Here is a 24,517-nt window from a genome sequence, read left to right on the forward strand (position 1 = left end):
TATGTGATTTGCCCACTGTCATCTATTTATTAAGTGACAGAAATGGGACCATAACAGAGGTCATTGTCTAAAAGCCTTCAATCTTTTCTGTTCTGTGTTTATATGCATTTGACACTATTAAATTACGTTGTTTTTATTTTCCCATTAGCTCAAGGGCAACATCTTAGTAGAACATCTGGATTTAATCTTCTTTCCACAAACTCTTTGGAGTCTGTTCATTTGAATAAAGGGTTTATGTCAACGGTTAACCCTTCAGACTGCCTTTCAGGAAAGCAAAGGCAAGACAGTACGGATCTGGAACTGACATTTATTAGTAGCCAGGGAATAGAAATTACTTTGTATTTCTGGGAATGAGTCAACTGCAGTCAAGATAGACCACTGAAGCAACATTTATCTGTCTTTAAGTACCAGCCATTTCCAGAATCCAGAAAGGAAGAGTCAGTCACTGAGATTGTACGTTTATGTCATAACCTTGATCAGGCATCAACAGAATGGAGAAGGTTTAGGAAGTCCCGGATTCTAACATGTTTTCAGGGCCTGGCAAAGACCTGGAGACTGAGCATAGTAGGAAGACCAAGGGAACATCAGTCTTCTAATTGAGAGAGCAGGTGGAGGGCAATGCAAGGATTCATAGGTAGGTCTATAAACAGGCCTTGTTCAAGGGAATAGGACAACAAGATGGGTGGCACAACAGGAAAATGGCTTAAGCCAAGATCTCTGTCTTGAGCCCCTTATATTCTATTAGGGAAGATATGACACAGCTAGCAGGTGTTATAGCCAGGACTGCAACATAAGCAATCTAGCTTTAGAGTTCTCAGGCACTTAACGGCCCATGGCATAATTGGTAAGGGCATTAAGAGGAGTGTTAATTGAGTATTACACAGGAACAGAAAAGAGGGAGAGAGGCAGGCAGACGCCATTCTGCCTGGAGGGAACAAGGAAGGCTTCATAGAGCGTGCGTTTGAACTGGGCTTGGATACCGGGGAAAATTTTGATAGATGGAGAAGAGAATATGACTGATGGAAAAACCCCACCTAAAATAGTTTAGGCAAAGCAAAAATGTTTTTGGCTTACATGTTTGAAAATCTAGGGATAGTTCTGGCTTTGAGCTCAGCTTGATCAGGGCTCTTTAATAGCATTGTAGGGGAGGAAAAGAAAACTTTTTCTTCTACCCTCCTATGTTCTCCAGCTGGAGCGCTGAAGATTTCACTGACGAAAGATTAACAAGAGAAAAACAGAGTTTATTAATATGTGCAGTGTGCATATACTTCGTGAAAAAGACTCAGTGATGAGTAACTCAAAGGGGTGATTAGAACTTGGGGCTTACATAGCATCTTAACAAAGAACAGTACATTTGTAGAGAAGTGACAAGACAATGGAAAGGTTTTAGGCTTCCAAGGGCAGCAAACTCTGGGAAGGTAAATATAGGAAAACTAATGGAGGAAGATTTGTTTGGGTAGGTCCATCTCGGAGCCAACTTTCCATCTCTTCATGGCCATAAAACTTTCCCAGAAGAGGAGATTTATGGCAGTCTTCATTTCTTTCTCAGAAGTTTCTGCTTTTAGTCAGATAAGAGAAGCTCCAGGAAGGCTTCTTTTGGCATCTGTTGATTCTCATTTTCCTCCAGCTCAAAATAATCCTTATGCCCAAATGGCATACTTGGGGGTGGCATAGTTTTTCCCCTACAGCATTTCCAGGACCTGGTTTCTCACTCTGTCTTAGCTTTGCTTTTGGCCATGTTGGCCTCACCCTCAGGCAGACCCCCTTCTCCTAGTAGCAAGATGGCTGTAGCAGACCAATGGCTGGGCAGACCGTCTCCAGGACTGCATTCTTAACCACTACACCAGACTTCCTCTTGTGTAAAGGAGCCTAGACTTTATCCACAGGAGAGAGAGTTTGGTGTGGAAATAATAAATAAATAAGTAAATAATAACTTATATATATTATAATAAATTATATATAAAATAAATAAATAAATAATCGATATGTTTCTGTACCCCAGTATTAGAGTATATGTATTCAATAGTCTGAATTTACCTTCATACTTGCTCTAGCCTCAAGCTACTTTGGCCTTACATGGGTATGGGGTTGGGTGGGGACACCTCAAGGAGAAACACATTAAGAGCCATTCAGTGGGAAAACCAAAGGACCTGTCAGTGAATTCTGGAGGTTCTCTAGTAGCAAGGCAGACCAAGTAATCAAGACTCATGATAAATTTGCAGGCAAAACAATAGAACCAATTGCTTGAGAATTGAATTTGATGAGTTGAAGTTAGGCTTTGAGAATTTACATTTGTTGAGTTAAAACAAAAACAACAACAACCAAAGAAACCCTGTGCATGGCAGGATTCTGTAACTAGTTTCTCTTTGCTCATTTCATACACACTGATTATCTAATAAAGCCAGATTAACCCACCCTAAAGATTTTTTAATGGCCCGAATTGTTTTTATCCAGTTGTGTGGTATTTTTTGTTTCATCTACAGAGAGGAGCACCAATCTACCAAAATTTTCTCATTCCACAAACAGGGAGCCACTTAAATGCACAAGGACTCTGCCAAGTGCCAAACACAGTTTCTGATCTCCAGTGGGCAAACCAAGAAGGAAGGAATGATTGGTCACTATGGAATCACAGCTGAGAGTAAGTACAGTGGCTTGTCCCCTTATAATATAAAGGGGATAAGACTACACCACCCCAAATATGCCACTTTGGCATAAGGATTATTTTGAGCTGAAAGCAACTGAGAGACACAGAACAAAGCTCTCTAGCTTCCATCCTATTTGTGTAAAAGCAGGACATAAATTTCCCTTCATGAAGATGTCCTCCCTGCCCAACACTCTAGTATCAGGAAGGGTAGAGTGATTCTTAGTCACTGGAGACAACTCTAGACCCTTAGCCCAGAGATGGCACTGAGAGGAATCTGCCTTACAAACCTTACAAAAATGAACAACCCTTATCTTCCATTAGCTTTCTCATATATTTACCTTCCCATAATTTACTACTCCTGGAAGCTCAGATCCTTTTTCTTTTGTCATGTCTCCACATTTATCACTCTTTGTTAAAATGGTACATAAGCCTCCAGGTCTATCTGCCTCTTTGGAGTTTTCGTTTCATTTCTGTGAGACTTCCCCTATTGATATCAAATAAACCTTCTTCTTCTGATAATCTGTCTTTTGTCAGTTTCTTTTTCAGGGCCTCAGCCACCAAACCTAAGAGGGTAGAGGAAAAGTTTTTGGTTTTCTCCCCAACCAATATCACATATTCAAAAAGTTTTGTTTATATCCTGAAAAGTATATGCTCAGTTAATGTTGGTGGTTTCTTTATGCTCAAGAAATATAAAACATTGGAAGTCACAAATATCATCCTTGATTCATTTCTGGCTAATGCTGCTCTTTCCTAAAAGTGGCCTCTAAGTTAGCTTCAGCAACCTGTAAAGCAAATTATCATGATCTCTTTCCTAACCTTTTTTCATATTTAACTTTTATTGGGAGCTTAGAGTGTGCTGAGCCACCAATGTAAGCTAAGCACTTTCACTATCCCTATTTATTTATCCCAGATGAGGAAGACAAGATTCAGAGATGTGAAATAACTTCCTGTAGGTTACATGGCCTGCATGACTAATTATTTTGTTATACTACCTCCCTAGTGATGGAATAAAGATGGAAAGTAGAAGAAAACATAAGAAAGGAAACGAAGGGAAAGAATCTATAGAAATACTTTCATGTTGAACAATGCCTTGCATTTGGCCGGTACTTAAATATTTGCTGGATGAATGATTGACATGAAATAAAAAAATAAAATAAAATTATATGAACAGCCAATGAGGCCAGTCTTCTCCTGGCCACAGCTCTTTAGCTATATCAATATTATCAGAAACGACCAACTGGTCATCCCACCCTGAACTTTGTAAATATTGATTTCCCACCCATTTACCTTTAAGGCATCTTCTATCAGGTAATCACATGAAATTGCTCTGTGTGTCACATTATGTTTACATCTTTCTCTTCCTCCTCACCCCGTATAATCTAGGTGATAGACCAGCTGGCTGAGTAGGTTAAAATCCTTTTCTGCTCCACTCTTAATGCAGCTCTGTGGTTTTGTTCTATAAGCAAGATTGGATAGAGTGTTTGTGAAAAAGCAGTGAAATCTCTTGGAACAAAATGTGATCGCTTTTGCAATCATTCTGCCCCAAAGCACATTTATAAGCCAGTAAGTTCCAGGTTGTTCCTTTCAAATTTTTGTTTTCATCAGCCAAGCACAGAGCTCTGGAAGATTAGATTATTTTAAAACAATTTGAATGTCATTTGCTAACACTATGTGCTAATTTCCCTGGGCCAAGCGTTTCGGGTTCATTCAGTTTAAGGATTTCCATTAGCAGTTAAGTCAAGTCTCCTGTCCTTGACCCTGTAATTAAGAGAGATGAGGCTGTGACCCTGGCCTTCATTTCTACATAGGTCAGAATTCAGTCTAATTGCCTGAGGAACCTCTATAAATGTTAATAGAGAACCCCAAAGTTACTTCTAGTTCTCTGAAGAGCAATTTCAAACAGTATACGGCTTTGTTATGGCCCACAGACTTGCGTCAGATACCCCTTGGATCACGAGTTGGCAAATAACATTCTATTCGGAAGTCTTGCAGTTTTAGAGAGCTGAGATAGAGAGGTCCTCCCAAGAGGTAATACGGTCACTCCTGAATGTCCTAAAAGTAGAGAAAGGTTGGTCATGCGGGCAGTGTCACCCTTAGAACTGGGCAACTCTGTCAAATGGCCTGGGCTCCACTCTGGTCTTCCTCTGGGCAAACCCCTCTCCACATAATGAGGGTGTCCATGAAGCCAAGGAGATGTGTCTGCCCTGAGGTCAGCCCTCAGCCCCAGAACATCCTCGCCAAATGGCCTATAGCAAATGCCAGACTCTTCCTCGAGTCTGTTCTCCCAAAGATAGCCATTGCCATATCCACACCCCTGGGCTCCAGAAATGGCCAAGCAGTGGCTACTGGGTAGGCAGGGACAGGGACAGATCTTGGACTTGATGACTGGGGTGTCCCTATGGATGCTCACATAGGCCCCCCTAACTACCCCCCACCCTCCTGTTGTGATGGTTAGAGCTGTTGGTGGGAAGAAAAGTGGGGTAAGACAGGCTTGAGTCCTCTATTTGTACTTTTGCCCTGGGCTCTGCAAATGGCAGGAACAGGACTGTAGGGGGAGAGAGGAGTGAATTAGTTGGATCACCTCAAATTTGCAGGTTAATGAATCTGATTTTATACCATAACATGCTAGCTCTCTAGAAGTCAGGCTTATGCAAAACCCACCACTCGTGACGACCTAGAGGGTTGAGATAGGGAGGATGGGAGGGAGGCTCAAGAGGGAGGTGATGTGGGGATATATGTGTACTTACAGCTGATTCACTTTGTTGTACAACAGAAACTAACACACCATTGTAAAGCAATTATACTCCAATGAAGATATATTAAAAAAAAAAAAAAACCCACCTCTCAAGCAAGTGGTGCACAAACCGATGGCCAGTTTTTTTGCAACGAGAACCAAAGTTGACAGGCCAGCTGGGATGTTCATGCCATATGATCAAGTATTCATTCCCTATAGGAAACTCTATACGGAAAGCCAGATTATAATCAAATGTGTTCTTATCAAATGTGGAGTCAGAGGAACAGGAGTCAAGAGCAAGGCCCAGGCTTCAGGTTAATATCCTCTGAGATCCATCTCCGGGTTTGGGGATACACCTGCTACGTGGCCCCAATTCTTATAGTGCCAGCTTCTTAGCAGCTTCTCCTAAGAACAATGCTAAAGACTCACTGACAATTTTTCTGTCTTTAGATCATCTGCAGACCACCCCGTTTGGTTTATGGACCACAAATCCTACCTTCACATATATTCCAACAATTAATCAAACATTTCTTTTCCTTTTAGACAAGGTTTGAATGCACTTTTAGGCTTTGTTTTTCCCACTTGGAATTTATGCCTTTTAACGTGAAATTTTCAGAAAGAAAATCTCAGGTGATACTCTAGTGGACTAAATACCAGTAACAAGCCTGGAAGAAAGTGTAGGAGTCTCCCTTTGCCATGAGAAGACTGAAAACTATATAAATCTTTTGAGAGTCATTTCCATCCCTAGCAAGGACATGGGAAATTTTCAGTTTTTATTAAAACTACTTACCAGAATTTTTCTTGTCATGTCCTTGGCTTATAATCTGGAAAAACTTGCATTGGTTATTTAAATGATGTTTTCCTGTATCCTGGGTTTGAAAGCAAAAATGCAACAGAATTGGTCTTCAAGCTTTCTATCATCCCTTCCCTGCCAATGCCTCTATCCATTATTACCTTTTCTATTTCTCTAGCCAGAAAGAAACAGACATTCCGGAGTGGTTCTCATCCTCATAGGAATACACATAAAGTCTGGCAAATATGTCACATGTTGTCTCCATCTCAGAGTTTAAAAGGTGTTCTGATGTCTGTGTTCAAGGTCTTGCAAGAATCACAGAGAATTAAAAACCCAGAGCAGATCAATATGTGTGTGTATACGTGTGTGTGCACGTGTGTGCATGCATACGTGCACACGTTTTGATCCCTTTGTTATATCTGGGGATGTGTGTACGTATGTGCATGCCTGTGTGTGGTTGCACAGGCACTGATTCCCTTTGTGCTTGGTACTTCTAGGGATCTGTGATAGAGGCTGGAATGTAAGTGCTGGCAGATGCTTGACTTTCCTCAACTAGTGATGAGAAAAGGAGGAGTAGGAAGACACAGTCAAAGGGGACCTGATGGTTAAACATGGGGTGAGTGAGTCCAAGTTTTGTGAGCCAGATGATGTGTTTCTGAATGGAATCGATTTTCAGGCTGTCCAAACGTACACGGCATATTTATGAAGAGAACAGACAACCCCCACTTGATTCTAAAGCTGTCCCCTGACTCAGTGTCCACATTTACACTATGGTAAGATTTTATAGCTCGCAGCATCTAAAGAGCTCAGAAAACTCTTTCTAGACAGTTGCATGCTCAAGATTGCCTCCTCCCTTTATTTACATTGTCCTCTCTTCTTGCCTACTTACGAATCTTAGGCCATTGTGGGGCCTCACATCTTGCTGTTCAGGGAGGTTGGGCGGAAGCCAGAGGGAATCAATCTAGATGAATGTGCTGACAGAAGAGATGCTGGCAGTGGAGAGGTCTATCGACCACAAAACCCAGCAAATTCTGGTCATTGAAGGGGGAGAGAGTGTTTGATGAAAAATGTCCCAACAGCTGCAGAAAACTGAGCCCAGAAAACAACAACAGTAACAACATTTACGGAAAATATAATCATACTTCTAGGCTTGGCAATGAATGATATTTCCATGCAAAATAATGAAAACCCAGAATCTGAATTGCTATAAAACTTCGATATATTGCAGGATGGGGTAGAAGGTAAGAGAGCTAGAATCCTCATACACTTTAATGTCTAAATTGATGAACGATAGCAGCGTGTGTGTATTATTTAGAAAAATGGACCCAGTTCAAGAATAAAGAGCTTAAAGAATAGAAAATAGTTGCCTTTGGAGTGTGAAATGTGTATGCGTGAGAGAAATGTATCTCCAGCAGTAAGCTTACTAGTCCCATTCAACTTCTTAAATCACATTCATGTATTACTGTGATAAAACAACATTTAAAATAATTGAACTTTGTCCAATTCCATAAATCACAAATGCATTCGGAAGTCAGCATTACTAACTTCTCAATCCCTGTGTAAAGGCAAAGGACCACAGCATCTCCCAGCTTGCACACTCCACAATTTGGAGCCCTCTATGCCTTGCAATCCAAAAACACTGTAACTGGGACAGTGAATTCCCCTGGGCTAGAGTCTCTATGAAGATCTGTTTTCAACATTCTTGCGTTTTCTGCCCACACAGCCTTCATATACAGGAGATATTATTGGTTTGGTAGTTTTGTTGAAGGAATTATTTGCTAACGTTGAAATAATTTGCAATGAGACAAATATTGGCAGTAAGAGGCTGTTTTTAAAGGAACGTACCCTTCCAATTGCCACTGGTGACCATAAATTTACATTCTAAAGGAAGAGGAAAACAAAGTAGTGAAATAGCAACTCTTGGTTTGAAGAGAAGGGTAATAGCCCCTTGGGAGTTCACACAATTCTCTTGAATTCAGTTGCACTTCTTTGTTGTTTATTTGCACATACCTGGTTTCACAGAAGTAATAAAAGATTTTTATTTCTCTTTGTTCTTATCTTTTAGTTACACACCAGAGGCCTTACCTGAAACTTGAACACTGGGGAGAGGCTGTTCCAAACAAAACTACCAAAGCTCAGAGCCAGAGATGCCCTGGTGACAACGGCTTTTAAATCCAGTCGAAACGGAGAGCTGCATAAAGCAGCAGAAGGGTCAGCTGCAAGAGGTGCCCTGCCTCTCAGCACAGGGTAACCAGATTCCCTGCTGTACTTGGGGAGAGACACCAGGAGCACTACCTTCAGCCAGGTAAACGTTGCCGATTCTAAACCCAACAATCTCTGGGTGGGGTTGAAAAGTTATTCCTGGAGCGAACAATACCAGGCACTGGTCTTGAGCACTCCCAACCTGCATGCCAGGCACCCCATCCGCCAGCTCTGCAGCGCCTATGGCTCAGCTCCAGGCCCCCTGCCTTTCAGTCCATGCTCCCAGGCTCCTCTGTCTCAAGAAGATAAATGGGGACAGAAGATACAGTTTGGTGGCTACTGCTGTCACTGCTGCCTGTGGAACTATTTGAAATATCAAGGAACTATTACAAACCCAGAGTGGCAGCAAGTGTGTTGAACATACACTCATCATAATGGTCTAGAAATCAAAGGGTCTGTGTTCAGTTATCAGCTCCACTACTTCCCAACTTATAACATTAGTCTAGTTACCAACTAGTAAATGTCCGCTACAAAGCAAAAGCTCCATAATTGTTTGTTAATAAATGTTGAAGTCACTTAAGCTTTTTGGGCCTCTTCTGCTCTATAGTAAAAATAAGGAGGTTGGTATATTGGTAATAATGATGCCTACTGTTATTTACGGAGCAATTACTGTGTGCTGGGCACTGTTGTGAATTAATTAAATCCTTTAGTTGTCAAAAAAAACCATATCTCCTTTTAACATACAAGGAAATCAAAGCACAGAGAGGCTAAGTAACTGGTCCAAATTTATTCATTTGGTAAGAGGCAGAAGCAAGATTCAAAACTTCAAAGCCCATGTGCTTTAAAAAAAAAAAAAAAAGCCCATGTGCTTACCCACTTTGCTTTTGTCAACTTCTAGCTTATATTATTATTATTCTCATTTTGTCAATTGTTATCATCAATGGGAAGATGTTTAATCTCTTCTTGCAATTCTATGTATATGCCTGTTATTACTTCTCCTCCATGTACCCATCAATACTTGATCCTCCAAACATCGCTGAAAAGCCTATTTATAATCCAAATATGAGAAATCAGGAATTTTGTACCTACCTGTGAATACAGTATAAAGTGAACAGGGATAGCAAGTATGTTGGATGACAGAATCGCCAACCAAAACATGCTGACAGGCAACATAAAGGAGCAGATCTAACAGGATACAAGGACTGGGATTATACATAGCTGTGTGTGTACTGCTCAACCAGCTCTCTGAAATGGGAAGACTTGATCTATAATTTCCCTAAGCAACCTTATGGGCCAAGAGCTGAGGTATGCAGAGCCCCAGTCATGTGGGAAGAAAAGCACAGGACTTGGCTTTCGATGATTGAATGGCTGTACAACCCTGGGCAAGTCTGTTTACCTCATTGAACCTGCCTCCACTTCTGTAAAATGGGGATGTGTCAAGTACCTCACAGGCTTGTCATGAGGATTGAATGGGATGACAAGGAGAATACGTGGCAGATTTTAAAGACTTGCTACTCAAAGTGGTGCCACAGACCGGCAGCTTCAGCATCACTCAGGAGTTTGTTAGAAAGGCAGATCTCAGGCCCCAACCCCAGATCTACTGAGTCAGAATCTGTACTTCAACAGGCTCCCCAGGTTAGTCATAAGCACATTAAATTTGAGAAGCTCTGCTCTAAGGCACCAAATAAATGTAGCCTGTTGCAATTTGGGGCTCTGTTTTCCTTACATATACCACCAATGAAATATAATACGGCCAAATTTCAAGGACTGGGTCTTCTCAAAGGCTTCTACATCCTCCTTTCCTGGGCCCTGATGAGTGTGCCCAGTGTGGGGCTACAGTTGCCACCCATATGACCAAGCAGGTTATTCCTAGAGAGCAGTTCCATCTGCTCAGGAAAGGACCACCTGAGAGAGGCATTGCCTTGTAAAATCCTTGGCCATTTTTGAGTTAGGAGAACCAATAAAATGCAAACCCACATATTCATAACTGTCTCAGCCCTGGGAAAGGTTGTTAAATATGAGACTGAAGGGGAGTAGTAGAAGTGGGTGCTAATCTTTCCTGCTCAGAGCCCCTGAGAGCAGCAGCTAAAGGAAGCAGCTCAGAGTGGGAGGGCTTCTTGTCATAAATTTGTCTTTTATTAGATCCCTATTGTGTATGGGAGACATGTAACAGGGTTGAACATGTTAAACTGGATTGAAAACTCTATCAGCTCCCTTACCTGTTAAGAGATCTTTAATTGTGAAACTGCTAGGACACCGGGGGTTGGATAGATAGAATGTAAGGACTCCCTGATGTTTGACTAGTTAGGGGGTTCAGGATATGCTACCCCAAAACATAGCACTTTGGGATATTGAATATTTTAAGCTGAAGGAGTTTGAGAAAACAGGACTTCTCCCCACTCCACCACTGTCCTTCTTTCTCCTCTGAAACACTGGCACAAGAACCCCATGTGAGAGGCGCTCTCCCTACACCCTAAGGAAAGGAGTGTCCTTATCTCAGAAAACAAAGTGACACCACCAGAAGAATCTGAACAAACAGGTCTCACTAAGTTTCCCCCAGTTTACTACAATTACCTCATGTTCTTTGACCTAAAATATTTCACTTCAACTGTTCACTCTTCATCAAACCCAGCATAAAAATATTCAGGTTTAACTATTTCTTCAGGTCATTTCCTTATGAAGGCTCCCATATCATGTAAAATGTATACTAAATACATTGTATGCTTTTCTCCTCTTTATCTGTCTTTGTTGGTTTAATTTTCAGACTCGGCCAGGGACCCTAAAAGCGTCAAGAAAAACTTTTTTTCCTCCCTTGCACTAGCTTAACTCCATTTTATATGTATAGATGCACACAGGCATCACTGTTACTTCTTTAATCATCACTGTTATCATTCTTCTCCATCTTCCATTTCCCTGGTCAAAGATCAACCAAGTGAGCACACAAATTTTAATATATATAATCTGTCAAAAATGTCATAATGGAAGTGGAATGATTCCACTTGTAAATCACTATTGACAAATTTTTTTTTTGCATTTCAAAAGTGCAAAATTTAGATGTCCTAAATTTGGTTTAAGAAAGTCTTTTCCAGAAAGTCTATGACTAAGACATGAATGACAAACTAAAATGCATTAATGAAGTATTAGTGCACAGACTTAAATAATTGTGCATTGTTCTAAAACTTCAAAGGCTGGAGATCTCTGCTGAATAGAAGTGGATCAGGAGAGGGAAAAAATCTCCCAATTGGAGAAAGTCTCAACTGGAGAATATCCCAGTTGGGATTATGTGCTCCTCACGAGTTATACAATTCCAAATTGTTTGTTTTAGCTCTTACCACAAAAGAAAATGGAAGCTAGCACATTGGCAGGGCCAGTGGCACCCTCTCCTTGAGCAGCGATTATCTGGTGTAAGGCATGGAGAGTTGCCTGGGAGGACTTGGCTATCGAGATCCTCCCGGGCCCAGAACATGGGAGAGCTGTGTGTCTTCCGGGACACATTTGCACTTCCAAAAAGCTTCTACATGAGTTGATTTTACTCTACCTCAGAGGTAGGATTATATATATATAGCACTATTCAATAACAGACTTCTGAAAGTCTGTCAGAAGGTGCCCATACATTCGCATATATTTATTTACATTCTGTTCTGAAATCTACATTCACCTATGATTCAAGCATCTCTGGCCATGGAGTGAGTGCCCAGGGTCTTTTAAATGAGACACAAAGGGGCTCATCCCAGGGAAAGCAAGTAGAGATCCACAAGTTTGGTTCTAGGATGAAAAGTAGCCTCCTAGGAAGTGTTTTTAATAAAGTCCATCTTTCAGATCATCCCCTGAGCCATGTGATTCAGTCAAGGCTGAGTTCTCAGAAGAGGAGACTGCCCAAAAAAAGCTACCTCAGCACAGGTTCTATGGAAGACAAGCAGTCCGGTGGCAGTGGTGGCAGACAGAGCTCTCAACACAGGCTTGGCAGAGGCTGTTGAGGTGCAGACACTGATGGCCAGTAACAGCAGAACCTTCAGTGGCCGTCTGTGGTATCAGTGGGCGAGCCATTAAATTTGGCAGTGGTAGCGACCAAGATAACTCACCAAGGTACCACAAAAGAGAAAAGGAGAATGGCAGCTGTCACATCACAACTAAGGACGACCACTTTGCATGAATGGCATACCCTCAGGGACTCTGAGAACTATTTAAGATTGAATTTAAGAGGGGTGAGATTGGGGGTGGGGGGTGAGTCCTGCACAACAGGTCACATCAGAGACAAAGAAATACAATGAACTTTTTGCTTCCCTCTCCCCAGCCCAAGACTGGTGGGATATGGGAAACAAAGGACAGAATAGTCCAAGTTTGTGGAAGAATGAGCTATAAATCCGAGATTCAGCCATCCGTGCTCACAGAAGGCCCAAATGGGGAACTTTTAACAAAATACTATTATTTTGTTAAAATAATACAAAATACAACTATTCAGTTGGCAGCATTTACTACTCAAACTTACAAAGTTTTTTGTCAGATTCAATTTTATTTTTGATTCTCTCTTCTCCTCCGGACAGATTGGCATTGCTTATCTGCAGTAAAATATTATATGCCAATTTTAGACAATTAAAAAATGATAATAAAATAATAAATAAAATGCATCGTATGAAAAATGATAGTACTATAATACTGTCACTTGAAGAAAAAAATCAGATTTTCAGCCCCTCAACTACTGCCAAAACCACCGCAGCGGCTGATAAGCCACATGGATGCCAGGAGCACAGGGTCCACCATTCTCCAACTGTGTTTTCTGTTGAACTTTTCCTAATAGAATTCTCATTCGTGCTCACTTCTTCATTAATGGATAACAGTGCATTCTTCAAGATCCATAGTTACGTTAAATGGGGGATGAGAATCATTTCTATCTGTCAGAAATATGGGGATCAAATGAGACAAAGAGGTTTAACTGAAGATATAATTTCCTTCCCTTCCATATTCCCTACTTAGAGAATCTGTCCACCACTACCTCCAGCCTAAAAGGGGCAGCCCTACATGCCACACGACCCTCTTACCTGGCCTCAGCTGATTAGATGTCAGTGGACAGCTGAGCCAGGCTGGACCAGTCAGAGTCTCTTTCACAGGAATTTGAAATTTGAGAGACTGAGTCATTTAGCCCTGGAGAGCCAAGTTGGAAGTTGATGGAGACTTGGGGCCTGAGATTACATTTAGGAGTAGCTCTAATGGGTGCAAGCAAATGAGTGGACAGAGAAGCTGGCCTGTAGAAAAAGAATGAAGCGGCCTTTCAGAGAGAAACAGGCAAGATGCTGTGTGTTTCCCAAAAGAGAGATGGTGGGAGAAACTTCTAGTAACTCTCTAGTTCCCATAAAGGTCAGCTCAAATTTACTCCCTACATTTGGTGTGTAATTCTTCTATATTCTAATATAATAAACCCACTGTTATAGTTTTAGTTTAGCTCCTTTAAGTTTTTGTTGCTTGCAAAAAAAAGAAGATAAATAATTGTAAGATCGTAACATGGAAAGCACCATACAAATATGAGATTAATTTTGTCTTTGATTGTCACCTAGGACATAGCAGCCATTAGGGAAAGGAGGAATGGATAAGCAGCCTGGCCTTCCAGGCAAGAGCAGCTCCAGGTACCACCTTCCAAACCCTGAAGGTGACCAACACACTCATAAATAAGGTATCAGGATCTGGAGTCATCTTGATTAGGGCTGAGATTCATCACAATTCTTTTGGCTATGTGGCAGAATCCAAATTTAATCTACTAAAGCAAACTGGAAGTGTGTTAGACCACCTAAGTGCTACATCCATGGAATGGGGCAGAGGGAAGGGGAGCAGATATCAGGCTTGGAAATCTGTCCTATCTCAGCTCCACTTTCCTTTGTGTTAGCTTCATTCTCAGGCGAGCAATCCACCATGATGCTGGGAGGACCCAGCGGCTCTGGGCTTACTCCTACCAGCTTAACAACTCCCATGGAGAATACCTCTTTGCTTAGAGTTCCAGTCAGACTCCCAGGGATGGTTCCGATGGGCCTGATTTGGGTCACATGCTTACCGCTAAACCAATCACGGTTGCCAAGGGAATGCAGTATTTTCTTTGCTCAGGCTTGGGTTCTTCTCTCGAGTGAGGGAATGGTGTCAACCTCACCTGATTCACAGGGACTGAAAGCTGGGCAAGGTAATTGCAAAAAGAAAATCGGTGGGTGCTACAACCAAAATAAGGAGGAAGGCATTCCAGGAGATACCGTGAGCACCTGAGACTTAACAATGAGAAGTAAGCTTTCTTTAGAAAGGAAAGCCTCTGCATTTTAAAATGGGCAGCGTGACCAAAAGACTTGCGGGCATTTGTTACATACGGCTGGCCCTTGCCCACTGCACAAACGTTTATCATGCCTCTACCACAGAGAGAGCGCAAGCGGTACCTGTGGATGAGTCAGTCCCTGTCCTGAGGCTCAGCCTCCTTCCTCCTCATCCAAAGTCTCATCGTCAGTTCCCTGAGTCATCCCGTGCTCCACCCAACTTGTTTTGCCTTTCCCACAGTTTCCTTGAATCTTCTGGGACAGATGACCAGCTCTTGGAGCCGAAGAAGAGAAGGGGTGTCTTTCAGAAAGAGGAGTGCCTCTCCCGTAAGCAAAGCTAGCAGAAGAGCTGGCTCAGGTGGGTGGAGGCGTTAATTATTCACTTCGCAGTTCCTGGTGCATTTAAAAGCAGCTTCTTTCTTAGAAAAAATTGATTCCTATGTAACTGCTACCTTTTTCCATTGCTCTGTTTAAACACACACACACACACACACACACACACACACACACACACACAGAATACTTATCATCCTTTTAAATCCAAATAGGTCAGATATCTCTTCCTGCTTGAAGCCTCTCCTTTTCCTCCCTTAAATCCACTTTCTCATTTACCTGAGAGGCAGGATGTATCACCCCTTCCCTGTACTCTCACAGCACAATGTCAATGTCACAGTTACAGCGCTTTTCATATTGTGTGATGGCTGTCTGGCTAGTCCACCAGACAGTGGATGCCTCAGAAAGGTCAGGAAGGATGCCAGGCTTCTCTTGTGCCTCAGCACTGTACTCAGAGTCTGGCAATAGAAAGTCCTCCGCAGATGTTACAGTGAGTGAGAGAGAGTGAAAATGAGCAAACTGTTACAGAGCTCGGGGGTTGGATATGTAGAAGATCATCTATACTGCAGTGTTTTCTTAGAGGTAAATGGCCCTCCATGAAGTGACTAAGAACCTTTTTCTTCTTAACATAATCTTGAGTAGCTTCTCTACGGTAGATAATTCCAGAGATTGCTCCTAAGAGCCAAGAATACCTACACTAAAAGGAAATGTTTTTCCATAATTGTATAGGATGAGACGCTTGAGATCTTACAACTCACTTCAGGGGAAGACTACAGCAGTTTAATTACTGTCATAATTCATTCAATGTTTGGATACAGTATGAAACACTCATTAAAGACTTTACAATTAATCTGCAATTAATTTAGAAACTTACATAGTTGTGCTGTACAGAATAAAATGCAGAAGTATAAATATAAATGATGAATAATAAGCCATAATGGACTATTAGGGTCTGGAATCCTCTAACAAGACAATAGACCATTTGACTTTCTAGTTTCTATTGCAAGTCATTTACGGATATTTTAGATGTGCTGGAAGAAGAAAATAATAACACTCTATTATTCCAAATAATAGCAAAAAATATCATGATGGAAGAGTGAGAGGAATTCAAATCTGTTTCAGTATGTCATCTTGCCATACTCCCTGGTGAATGAGAGGCAATGTTTCTGTTTACTCACCTTTCATTTAACAAATGTTGATTGAGCATCCATTGTGCGCTACATGTTTTCCAGTTGAAGAAGATGGTGGATGGAAATGTAAGTAACTTACTCTAACTATGATAGACTGAAGCTCATTAAAGGAAGTGAGAATTTCTAACTTCTTACTCTTTCAAAATAATGTCTTCCCAGGGACCATCGTTAATGATTCTTGTATTTGTACACTTTCCACTTTACAAAGAGGTTTTACATAAATATCTCACGTAGGGTCCACAGTAATCCTTAGTGTAGGCAGGACTATTATGGATCCAATTTTGCAACTGGGGAAGTGAAGTAAAGTATCCAAGATGACACCAATGGCGAGTTATTGAGCCAGGACCAGGACCAAGTTTCCTGGCTCTGAGTCTAGTTCTTTTCTCAGTTATTCTGCATTTCAACAGGAGGTCAGACTGATGCAGCTAAAAATGGCTTGAGAATTCAACTCTGGAAAAGACATGTTATCAAGAGTCTTTCTAAAATGTGATCTTGTTTATATTTGTGTGGGGCCATGAAGAAATTGAAGGATTGAGATTGTGATCCTTGGCATCCATCCCTTCCTCCAATAATACATCCTAAGAATTGACAAAGACTTTCTCCATTCACAGAATCCAGCCAAGAAAAGAGGGAGCTGTATATGGAACACTGTTGGTAAACTGGAGGTTTCTGAAGCTGTGCTTCTGCAAGCTTTAAAAAACCACTCATCAAAAATGCACTAGATTTTAAATCCTTGGATGCTTCTTAAGAGCTCAACTGGCTCTTTAGTATAAGACACAAAAATCAATCACATATGTCCTTGAAGAAATGAAAACCAAAACACTTTTAGCTTTGCCAAGTGAAGTTTTTCCTAAAGTGTTCCTCAGAGTGAGGTTGATATTTAGCATTCTTAAGTGAGCTGTTAAGCCCTGGTGCAATATAAATAGATGTAACTTAGTGGCTGGTGACAGGAGATTCCCCTCATGTCTGTCCCTCTGCCCTCTATTCTGTATTACGACTAAATGGACTCTAATAAATCCTATCAGCTCACAGGGCCTGGTAAGTGTATCACTTACCAGAGCCATTAACATGTTAGTGCCTTTTTGGTGGGTCATTATCTGTGTTGGTGGTCTTTTGCAAACTTCAAAGAGTTGTGAAGAAAGGAAAAAATTTCCAAAGGGTAAAGTGATGTAATGCTATTGACTGAATTGTCTCACTGTTGAATTCATATGCTTGTTACTGAACCAAACTTGGGTCCATTCACCTGACGTTGAAGCAAAGCCAATCTACTGACAACAGTTGTGGTGAAGGAAAGTACAGCATTTATTGCAGGGTTTATCTCCAGTCAAGGAGAATTGGGCAACTTATGCTCAAAGATCCAAACTCCCCAATGCATTTTTAGAGAAGGGTGTTTAAAGACAGTGTGAGGGAGAGGGTTGCAGGGTGCTTGATCGGCTTGTGCGCAATTCTCTGATTGGTTGATGATGAGGTAACAGGGTGATATTTCGGGAATCTCAACCATCAACCTTCTGGTTCCAACCAGTCTGGGGTTTACGTGCTGGTGGTCAGCGTACAATTAACTTCTTCCACCTGATGGGGGTTTTAGTATCTGCAAAGCAATTCAAGAATATGGCTCAGGATATTATCAATAGCCCTTGAGGAGAAACTAAAGGTCCTTGACTTTGTTTTATGGCTAAACTATTATTTTTGTCTGCTTGACTGTTTTCCTTTGTTTCTTCATTTTCTCACTTCTCTGATTAAATTTGCTCTTTGGAATTCGGAGAAGGCCTAGGAGGCTAAAGCTTTTCTATGAACAAGAGGTGAGGGATAAGGTGGTGGTCTGTTCCTGGAAAGGCCCCTTCAGCGTTCTGCTTGGTTTGTTTTTTGTTTTTTGTGGTACGGGATCTCCCCGGACCCGGGCACAAACCCATGTCCCCTGCGCCCCCAGGGAAGCCCTTCTGCTCAGTTTTATGTTGAAGTCTAGTCCCCAGTGTGATGGTATCTGGAGATCTGATTTGGGGAAGGTAATTAGGATTAGACAAGGTCATGAAGATAGGGCCCTCATGATGGGATTAATGCCCTTGTAAAAAGAGAGACCAAAGAACTTGATTTCTCTCTCTCTCTCTCTCTCTCCCTCCCTCCATATGCATGCATTAAGGACAGGTCATGTGAGGACACAGTGAGAAGGCGGCTGTCTCAGCTCAAGAATACAGCCCTTTCCAGACACTGAGCCTGCTGGCAGCTTGATCTTAGACTTTCCAGTCTCCAGAACAGTGAGAAATAAATTCCTGTTGTTTAAGCCACCCAAGCTTCAATTTTGTATGACAGCCCATGCTGAATAAGATATGTATATAGTGGAAGTGGATTAATTTAACACCAGAAAATCTGGCTCACCTCTTATCCTTGCTTAACCTATTTCTGCCTCAGTCTCCTTATCTGTAGAGTGGGGAACTGTGAGTAACTCCCCTCATTCCCAACATCACAAGGTTCTTGTGAGAATCCAGTAAGAGGAGGTTTGTAAACTGCCAACAGAATTCCTTTGTTGCTCTCCTCTTGAGGATCTTTAGTTTCACGACTCAAATAACGTGTTGTTGGGAATCTGCCACTAAAGTTGAAATTGGAAAATTGTGTAGGAAAAATAAATAAAAATAAAAATGGAAGAAGAGGTAGGTTAAGAGCTCTACAAAATGTTTTTAGTTTTAAATGCTGGAGGTCTGAACCCATACATGCTAATTGTTTTAAGTGAATTTTTATGGTGTGGTAGTTTAAAAAAAAAATCTGACAGAGCTTGAGTTCCTATATTAGAACTCAAGAAAAATTGTTGTAATCTTACTTGTTATGTGTTATTGTATATTTTACAGTATTTATATTTTATATCATATAGTATTCTTTATGGTATTTGGAAGCTAATTAAATTAATGCACGGAATTGAACTCATGTTATCACAAATGACATCTTGTGGCAGCATGTGATATTTCAGCCCAGCTGTTAATGGACTTCATTTCTTACTTTTTTTAAATAATTTTTTTAATTTTAGAACAAATTTAGATTTTGAAAAATTATGAAGCTGGTACACAGAGTTCCCATAAACCCCACAGCTAGTTTCCCCCATTATTAACATCTTAACGTTAGTATGGTATATCTGTCACAGAAAATGAACCAATATTGATACTGTACATTATTCTTAAGTCCACACTTTATTCAAATTGCTTAGTTTGTATCTAATCTCCTTTTTTGGTTCCAGGGTGCCCTCTAGAACACTACATTTAGTTACCATGTCTTTTTAAGCTCCTCTTGGGAATTCCTTGGCGGTCCAATGGTTAGGACTCTGCACTTTCACTGCTGTGGGCCCAGGTTCGATCCCTGGTCCAGGAACTAAGATCCCGCAAGCCACGCGGCACGGCCAAAATTTTTAAAAAACATAAAAAAGCTCCTCTTGGCTGTGACCATTTCCCAGACTTCCTTTGTTTTTGGTAACCTCCAGAATTTTGAGTAGTGCTGGTCAGGTATTTTGTAGAATGCCTCTTGTCTGGGATTGGTCTGATGTTCTGCTTATGATTAGACTGGGGTTATGGGCTTTTGAGAGGAATACTCTTATAGACATTTTAATCCTGTGAATTTGGGAATACTCCAGTAGAAATTCAGAAAATTCTCTGGCACAAGGAAAAGTTTTTTGGCCTGAAGCAGCCCGGTCCACAGTGGACGTCTAACAACTGGAGAAGTGCTGTAAATACAAAAAGAAACTTGCAGCAAAGTCTATTCTAGTCCTAACTGATTCCAAGAAGCCACAGGTTGCCACAGGTCTGTTCACTATCTTAAATCCTTTCGTTCTGAAGTCTTTCAACACATCTCCTGTAATAAGGTTTCTGTGGGGAAAAGACTTTCAGGTTTTTATGGATTAGTGGGGAAACTATTCATTTTACAGAAATCTCCTTATAGGCAACATTACTCAACTAGATATCTGAAACCCCCATATTATCCTGAACATATGTGAGTGAATAAGAACATGGGATTTATGTGCCGAAAGGAACTCCTGTAACTTGGCTACTGACCAGTATTTAACAGTAGAAGAGTCAAATTAATGTAATTAATTACGTAATACACAGGCATATGCTCTGTCTGCAGTTTGGTTTTTACAGTTGATGGAATGCCTCTGTGTGTGAGTGTTCAGTTACTCAGTCCCTTTATTATCCCACTGTAATTTTTATAACTATTCTGTTCTGTATAACAATAACAGCTTATATTTATTTAGAGCCTATCTGTGCTTTACGTATTTTATCTCATTTAATCCTATCTATTGCAGATACTCACTATCCTCTTCTATAAATGAGGAAATTGAGGCTTAGAGAAGTTAAGTAACTCGCTCAAGGATACACAAAGTCAGGATTCAGGACCAAGGTAAGGACTGTTTGGCTTCAAAGTCTCAGCTCCTACTGGGTTAAACTACCTTTGTGTCCCTAAGTTATTCCGAAATGCCTTTTGTGTCAGTAAGGAACGTGTCTTTTCTTAACAGCTCTTGTAATTTCCATCCATGTGGCACGTGTTTAATCACATTTGAAAATAAGCAAATGGGGACTTATTCCTACTGATTACCACTGTCATGGGCGAAAAAATATCCATCCGCCTCATCCTACTTGACTCATAGGCTAAACACGGTTCTGGGACCCAATTCCACTGTATGGAGGAGTCTCACCGCACAGCACCAGACCATTCTCAGACACTAGTGAGGTGTCCAGCAACTCAGCTCGGTTCTCGTACTGTCTCTCGGGGCACAGCTGCAGATTCCACCGGCCGAGGGCTCAGTCCTACAGGACGCCCCACCCCCACCCCCCTCCTGCCCACTTCAGATGCCAGTTGCAAGCCCAGGTTATCATGTTTGCTTGTGACCTACCAGCTATAGATTAGAGTTGACCCCATCTCCTGCTTTGGGTTTGATTAATTTGCTAAAGTGGCTCACAGAACTCAGAGAAACATTTTACTTAATAGATTCTGTGTTTATTATAAAAGAATATAACTCAGGAACAGCCAGATGAAAGAGGTACACAGGGTTAGGGGCAGAGAAAGGGTGAAGAACATCCATGCCCTCTCCAAGGCTGCCAGTCTTCCCAAATCTCCACGTGTTCACCAATCCATAAGCTCTCCGAACTCTGGATTCATTATATAGGCATGATTAATTAAATTATGATTAATTGATTAATTATGATTGATTAATTGATTGAAATCAACCTCCAGCTCCTTGTCCCTCCCCAGAAATCACGGGTGGGACTGGAAGTTCAAACCGTCTAATCACATGATTGGTTGTCCTGGCAACCAGCCCCCATCCTTTTGTGCCATCCAAATGTCACCTCACTGACAAAACAAAAGACACCTTTATCTCTCTCAGCACTTAGGGAATTCCAAAGGTTTTGGGAGCTCTGTGCCAGGAACTGGGGACAAAATCAAATATACATTTCTTATTGTAAATTACAGTATCACACATGCCAGCAGTAAGATAAGCCATTCAGCAGCCCTGCTACCTGAAGCTAGAGCTAGAGTGGCTTGAATCGCCATGTCCTAAAATATAGTGTATTAATGAAAATTTTAAGGTATAGGAAGGTCAACAGATCAGAAGATGATCACCATTGAAAAGGTAGTTTGTTACAGTTCCCAAGAGGAGGAGACATGCCACGCCTTGGGGGACCACACTGGGAAGCAGCAGGGTCAGTCAGGAGGCAGGGGGAGAGGGAGCAACCTTGGGCAAAAGCCTTTTTTGTGGTTCCCACGGAAGGAACAGGTGAGGCAGGGGAAACAGGCTTGGGACTGGCTAGTTGAGTAATCGTAGCAGGCCCTGGGCTATAGGGGCTGTCCCTAGTTGTCTGGTACATGGCCCTGGAGTGATTAGGGCAGGTGGATAATGGCCCGCAGTATGAGAACTTGATAAAGGAGGTGGTTGGAGTGTGAGCTCCAGATTTGCTGGTTTGTATTTGAAAAATCACAGGTGGGCAAGTTGTTTACTATCTCTAGGAACTGGCTAACCCTGGGAGGTGGTGTTCCGTGAGGGTCAGCAAGACCCCAAGACGTCAAAACATCAGAATACAGAAAATAAAAGATACAGTTGATAACACTCCAGCTAGAGGATTTCCGGCTCTTCTAAGTTGGGAAGGGCATACAGATCTACCCATAAACCAGGTAGAAATATCCAAAGCTAATTCAGCTATAAACAATGGAAATGGGTCTTAATGATCTGTAAGAGAACCCCTTATAAGTAGAGGAAGAACAACAAAACAAATCAATGACAACTGGAAGATCAAATGCAACTATCTGAGCCTAGACTGTCTGGGTTACCTTAAAGGACTTGTCACAAGCTAGTGCTTCCCAAGAGGATACAGAAAGTTAGCATCCATCAAACCTTACAAAGTAGAACTGCAATTATTTTTCTTAAGCCCAGTTTATTAGCAAGCTACATTCTCTACGCTAGTGTGCGTAGTGTACGCGCGTGTGCACACACACACCTACACATAGCAATAGTTTGCCTGAATGTGAGCTCAGCATCAGACACCACCCACCCCTCCCCCCAACACACATTTGGTTATCACAAATTCTCAAGAGTCTGTGTTTAGTGGGTCCAAGTTGACATGGCTGAAATAGGCCTTTTTGTTTTTCTCAAAAGCATTGAGATACATTAAGACAAAGTAAAGTTAAACCTACCCATTTTGACCTCACAGCTTCCTTAGTAACAGAAGCAGTATTTTCAAATCCAACAGTGCTGTTTACTCCAGGAAACGTTTTCCTCATAGTCATGGCAAAATCAAACACCACATTATCTCAAGTTCCAGCAAACACTTTATTCTCCTCATTAATGTCTCAAAACTGTTGGAAGCCAAAGCCTGGAAAAAGCCCTTTGGCAATAAATGTGAATGTTTTACAAAGAGAAGAAAGAAGTTGCAAGAGGTTGTAAGTTTCCGTTAACTGTATTTGAGTATTTTTCTTTGGTAAAGTCCCCAAACAAACTTGAATAAATTAGACACAGTGTCGATAGAAGTAAAAGAAGTAGTCTGTAAAGAATATCCCAGCAAAATAAGGATCCGTTGAACAGTCAGCTAAATCCTGTCAGAACAAGGGGGAAAAGAAAAGAGAGAATGATTAATGTAAGAATTAATTGTAGCTAAAGTTTATTTATCTAATGGCTCATTTCTTTCTCACTGAAAAGGAAAAGGAAAAAAAGCTTACCGGCGCAGCTACCCGGAAATGGTATGCGCTGTCAAAGAATGGGGCTGCAGGGAGGCTCCAAATGTGCTGATATCCCTAAATAATGAATGAAAGAGAGATCCATTTCATAACTGTATTTTACACTCAGTTGGAAAGAACATAGGCTGAAAAAGCATTCCCTTGACTGCTGTAGGAGAGGTATTTGTGACAACAGCTTTTGATGGTGTTGCTGGAAAAGTCTGCAGCTTCTGAAGGATGCACAGAAGATGCTGAACAAAGCTCTGTGATCAGAGTCAGCAAAGGGAAACATTGGCCTGTGGCTCATGTCATCTCTCTCAGTGAAGAACAGAGGCTGTGCCACAACTGTAGACACACTTCTAGAATGGCGACAGAATGCCGAGGAGCTGGAAAACGTTACCTGTGTTATCTCCTGGGAGACTTCTTGGTGGCTTTGCATGCCTTTGGCTTCCCTTTTACTATGGAAACACATATTTCCAAGGGTGAACTTGCACTGGAAGACTATCAATGGCTCTGTTGTGCTTCAAGAGACAAAGAAAAGAAAGGGCAAATGGAAAAGAAGTTACCAGCTCCCACTAGGCTACATCTTGATAAGAAGAGGGACTAATGGGAACATACCTTGGAAATCCATTCAAAGTTCCAAATAGGCATGTTATTACACAAAGCTCACGGATGCCAATATACTAGTTCACATCTCATTATAACAGAAACTCAATCTCAGATGACTACTGTTATGGACTGAATGTTTGTGTCCTCTCCAACATTCGTATGTTTAAATCTTAACCTCTAATGTGATGGTGTTAGGAGGTAGAACCTTTAGAAAGTGACCAGGTCATGACGGTGGAGCCCTCATGAGTGGGAATAGTGACCTCATAAAAAGGAGCCCAGGTCTCTCATCCATTCTGCCGTGTGAAGACATAGAGAGAAGACGGCTACCTATCAACCAGGAAGTGGATTCTCACCAGACACCGAATCTGCTAGTGCCTTGATCTTGGACTTCCCAATCTCCAGAACTGTGAGGAATGAATGTTTGTGGTTTAAGCCACCCAGTCTATGGGGTTCTTGTTACAGTAGCCTGGAACTGACTAAAACTAAAACTGAGATAACATATGACAGTCTCTAAAACCTAATCTCATGACTTAAATCACC

The 24,517-nt window shown here is 41.4% G+C and overlaps 1 protein-coding gene across 2 annotated transcripts in view; it reads right to left on the reverse strand.

Moving 5' to 3' along the window:
- Positions 1 to 22,715: 22,715 nt before the first annotated feature.
- Positions 22,716 to 24,517, reverse strand: part of MYRFL (myelin regulatory factor like) — a 114,790-nt gene continuing 112,988 nt past the window's right edge. For both annotated transcript variants that reach the window (XM_024736972.1, XM_024736973.1), the window contains exons 23-25: positions 23,769 to 23,889; positions 23,372 to 23,446; positions 22,716 to 23,248 (exon numbers count right to left, since the gene is read on the reverse strand). In XM_024736972.1, coding sequence (XP_024592740.1) covers positions 23,162 to 23,248; positions 23,372 to 23,446; positions 23,769 to 23,889 — 283 coding nt within the window. In that variant the 3' untranslated portion in view covers positions 22,716 to 23,161. The remainder of the gene's footprint in view (positions 23,249 to 23,371; positions 23,447 to 23,768; positions 23,890 to 24,517) is intronic.

The sequence above is a fragment of the Neophocaena asiaeorientalis genome, unplaced genomic scaffold (assembly GCF_003031525.2).
Source record: "Neophocaena asiaeorientalis asiaeorientalis breed wild unplaced genomic scaffold, Neophocaena_asiaeorientalis_V1.1 scaffold134, whole genome shotgun sequence".
NCBI classification, from domain to species: Eukaryota; Metazoa; Chordata; class Mammalia; order Artiodactyla; family Phocoenidae; genus Neophocaena; species Neophocaena asiaeorientalis.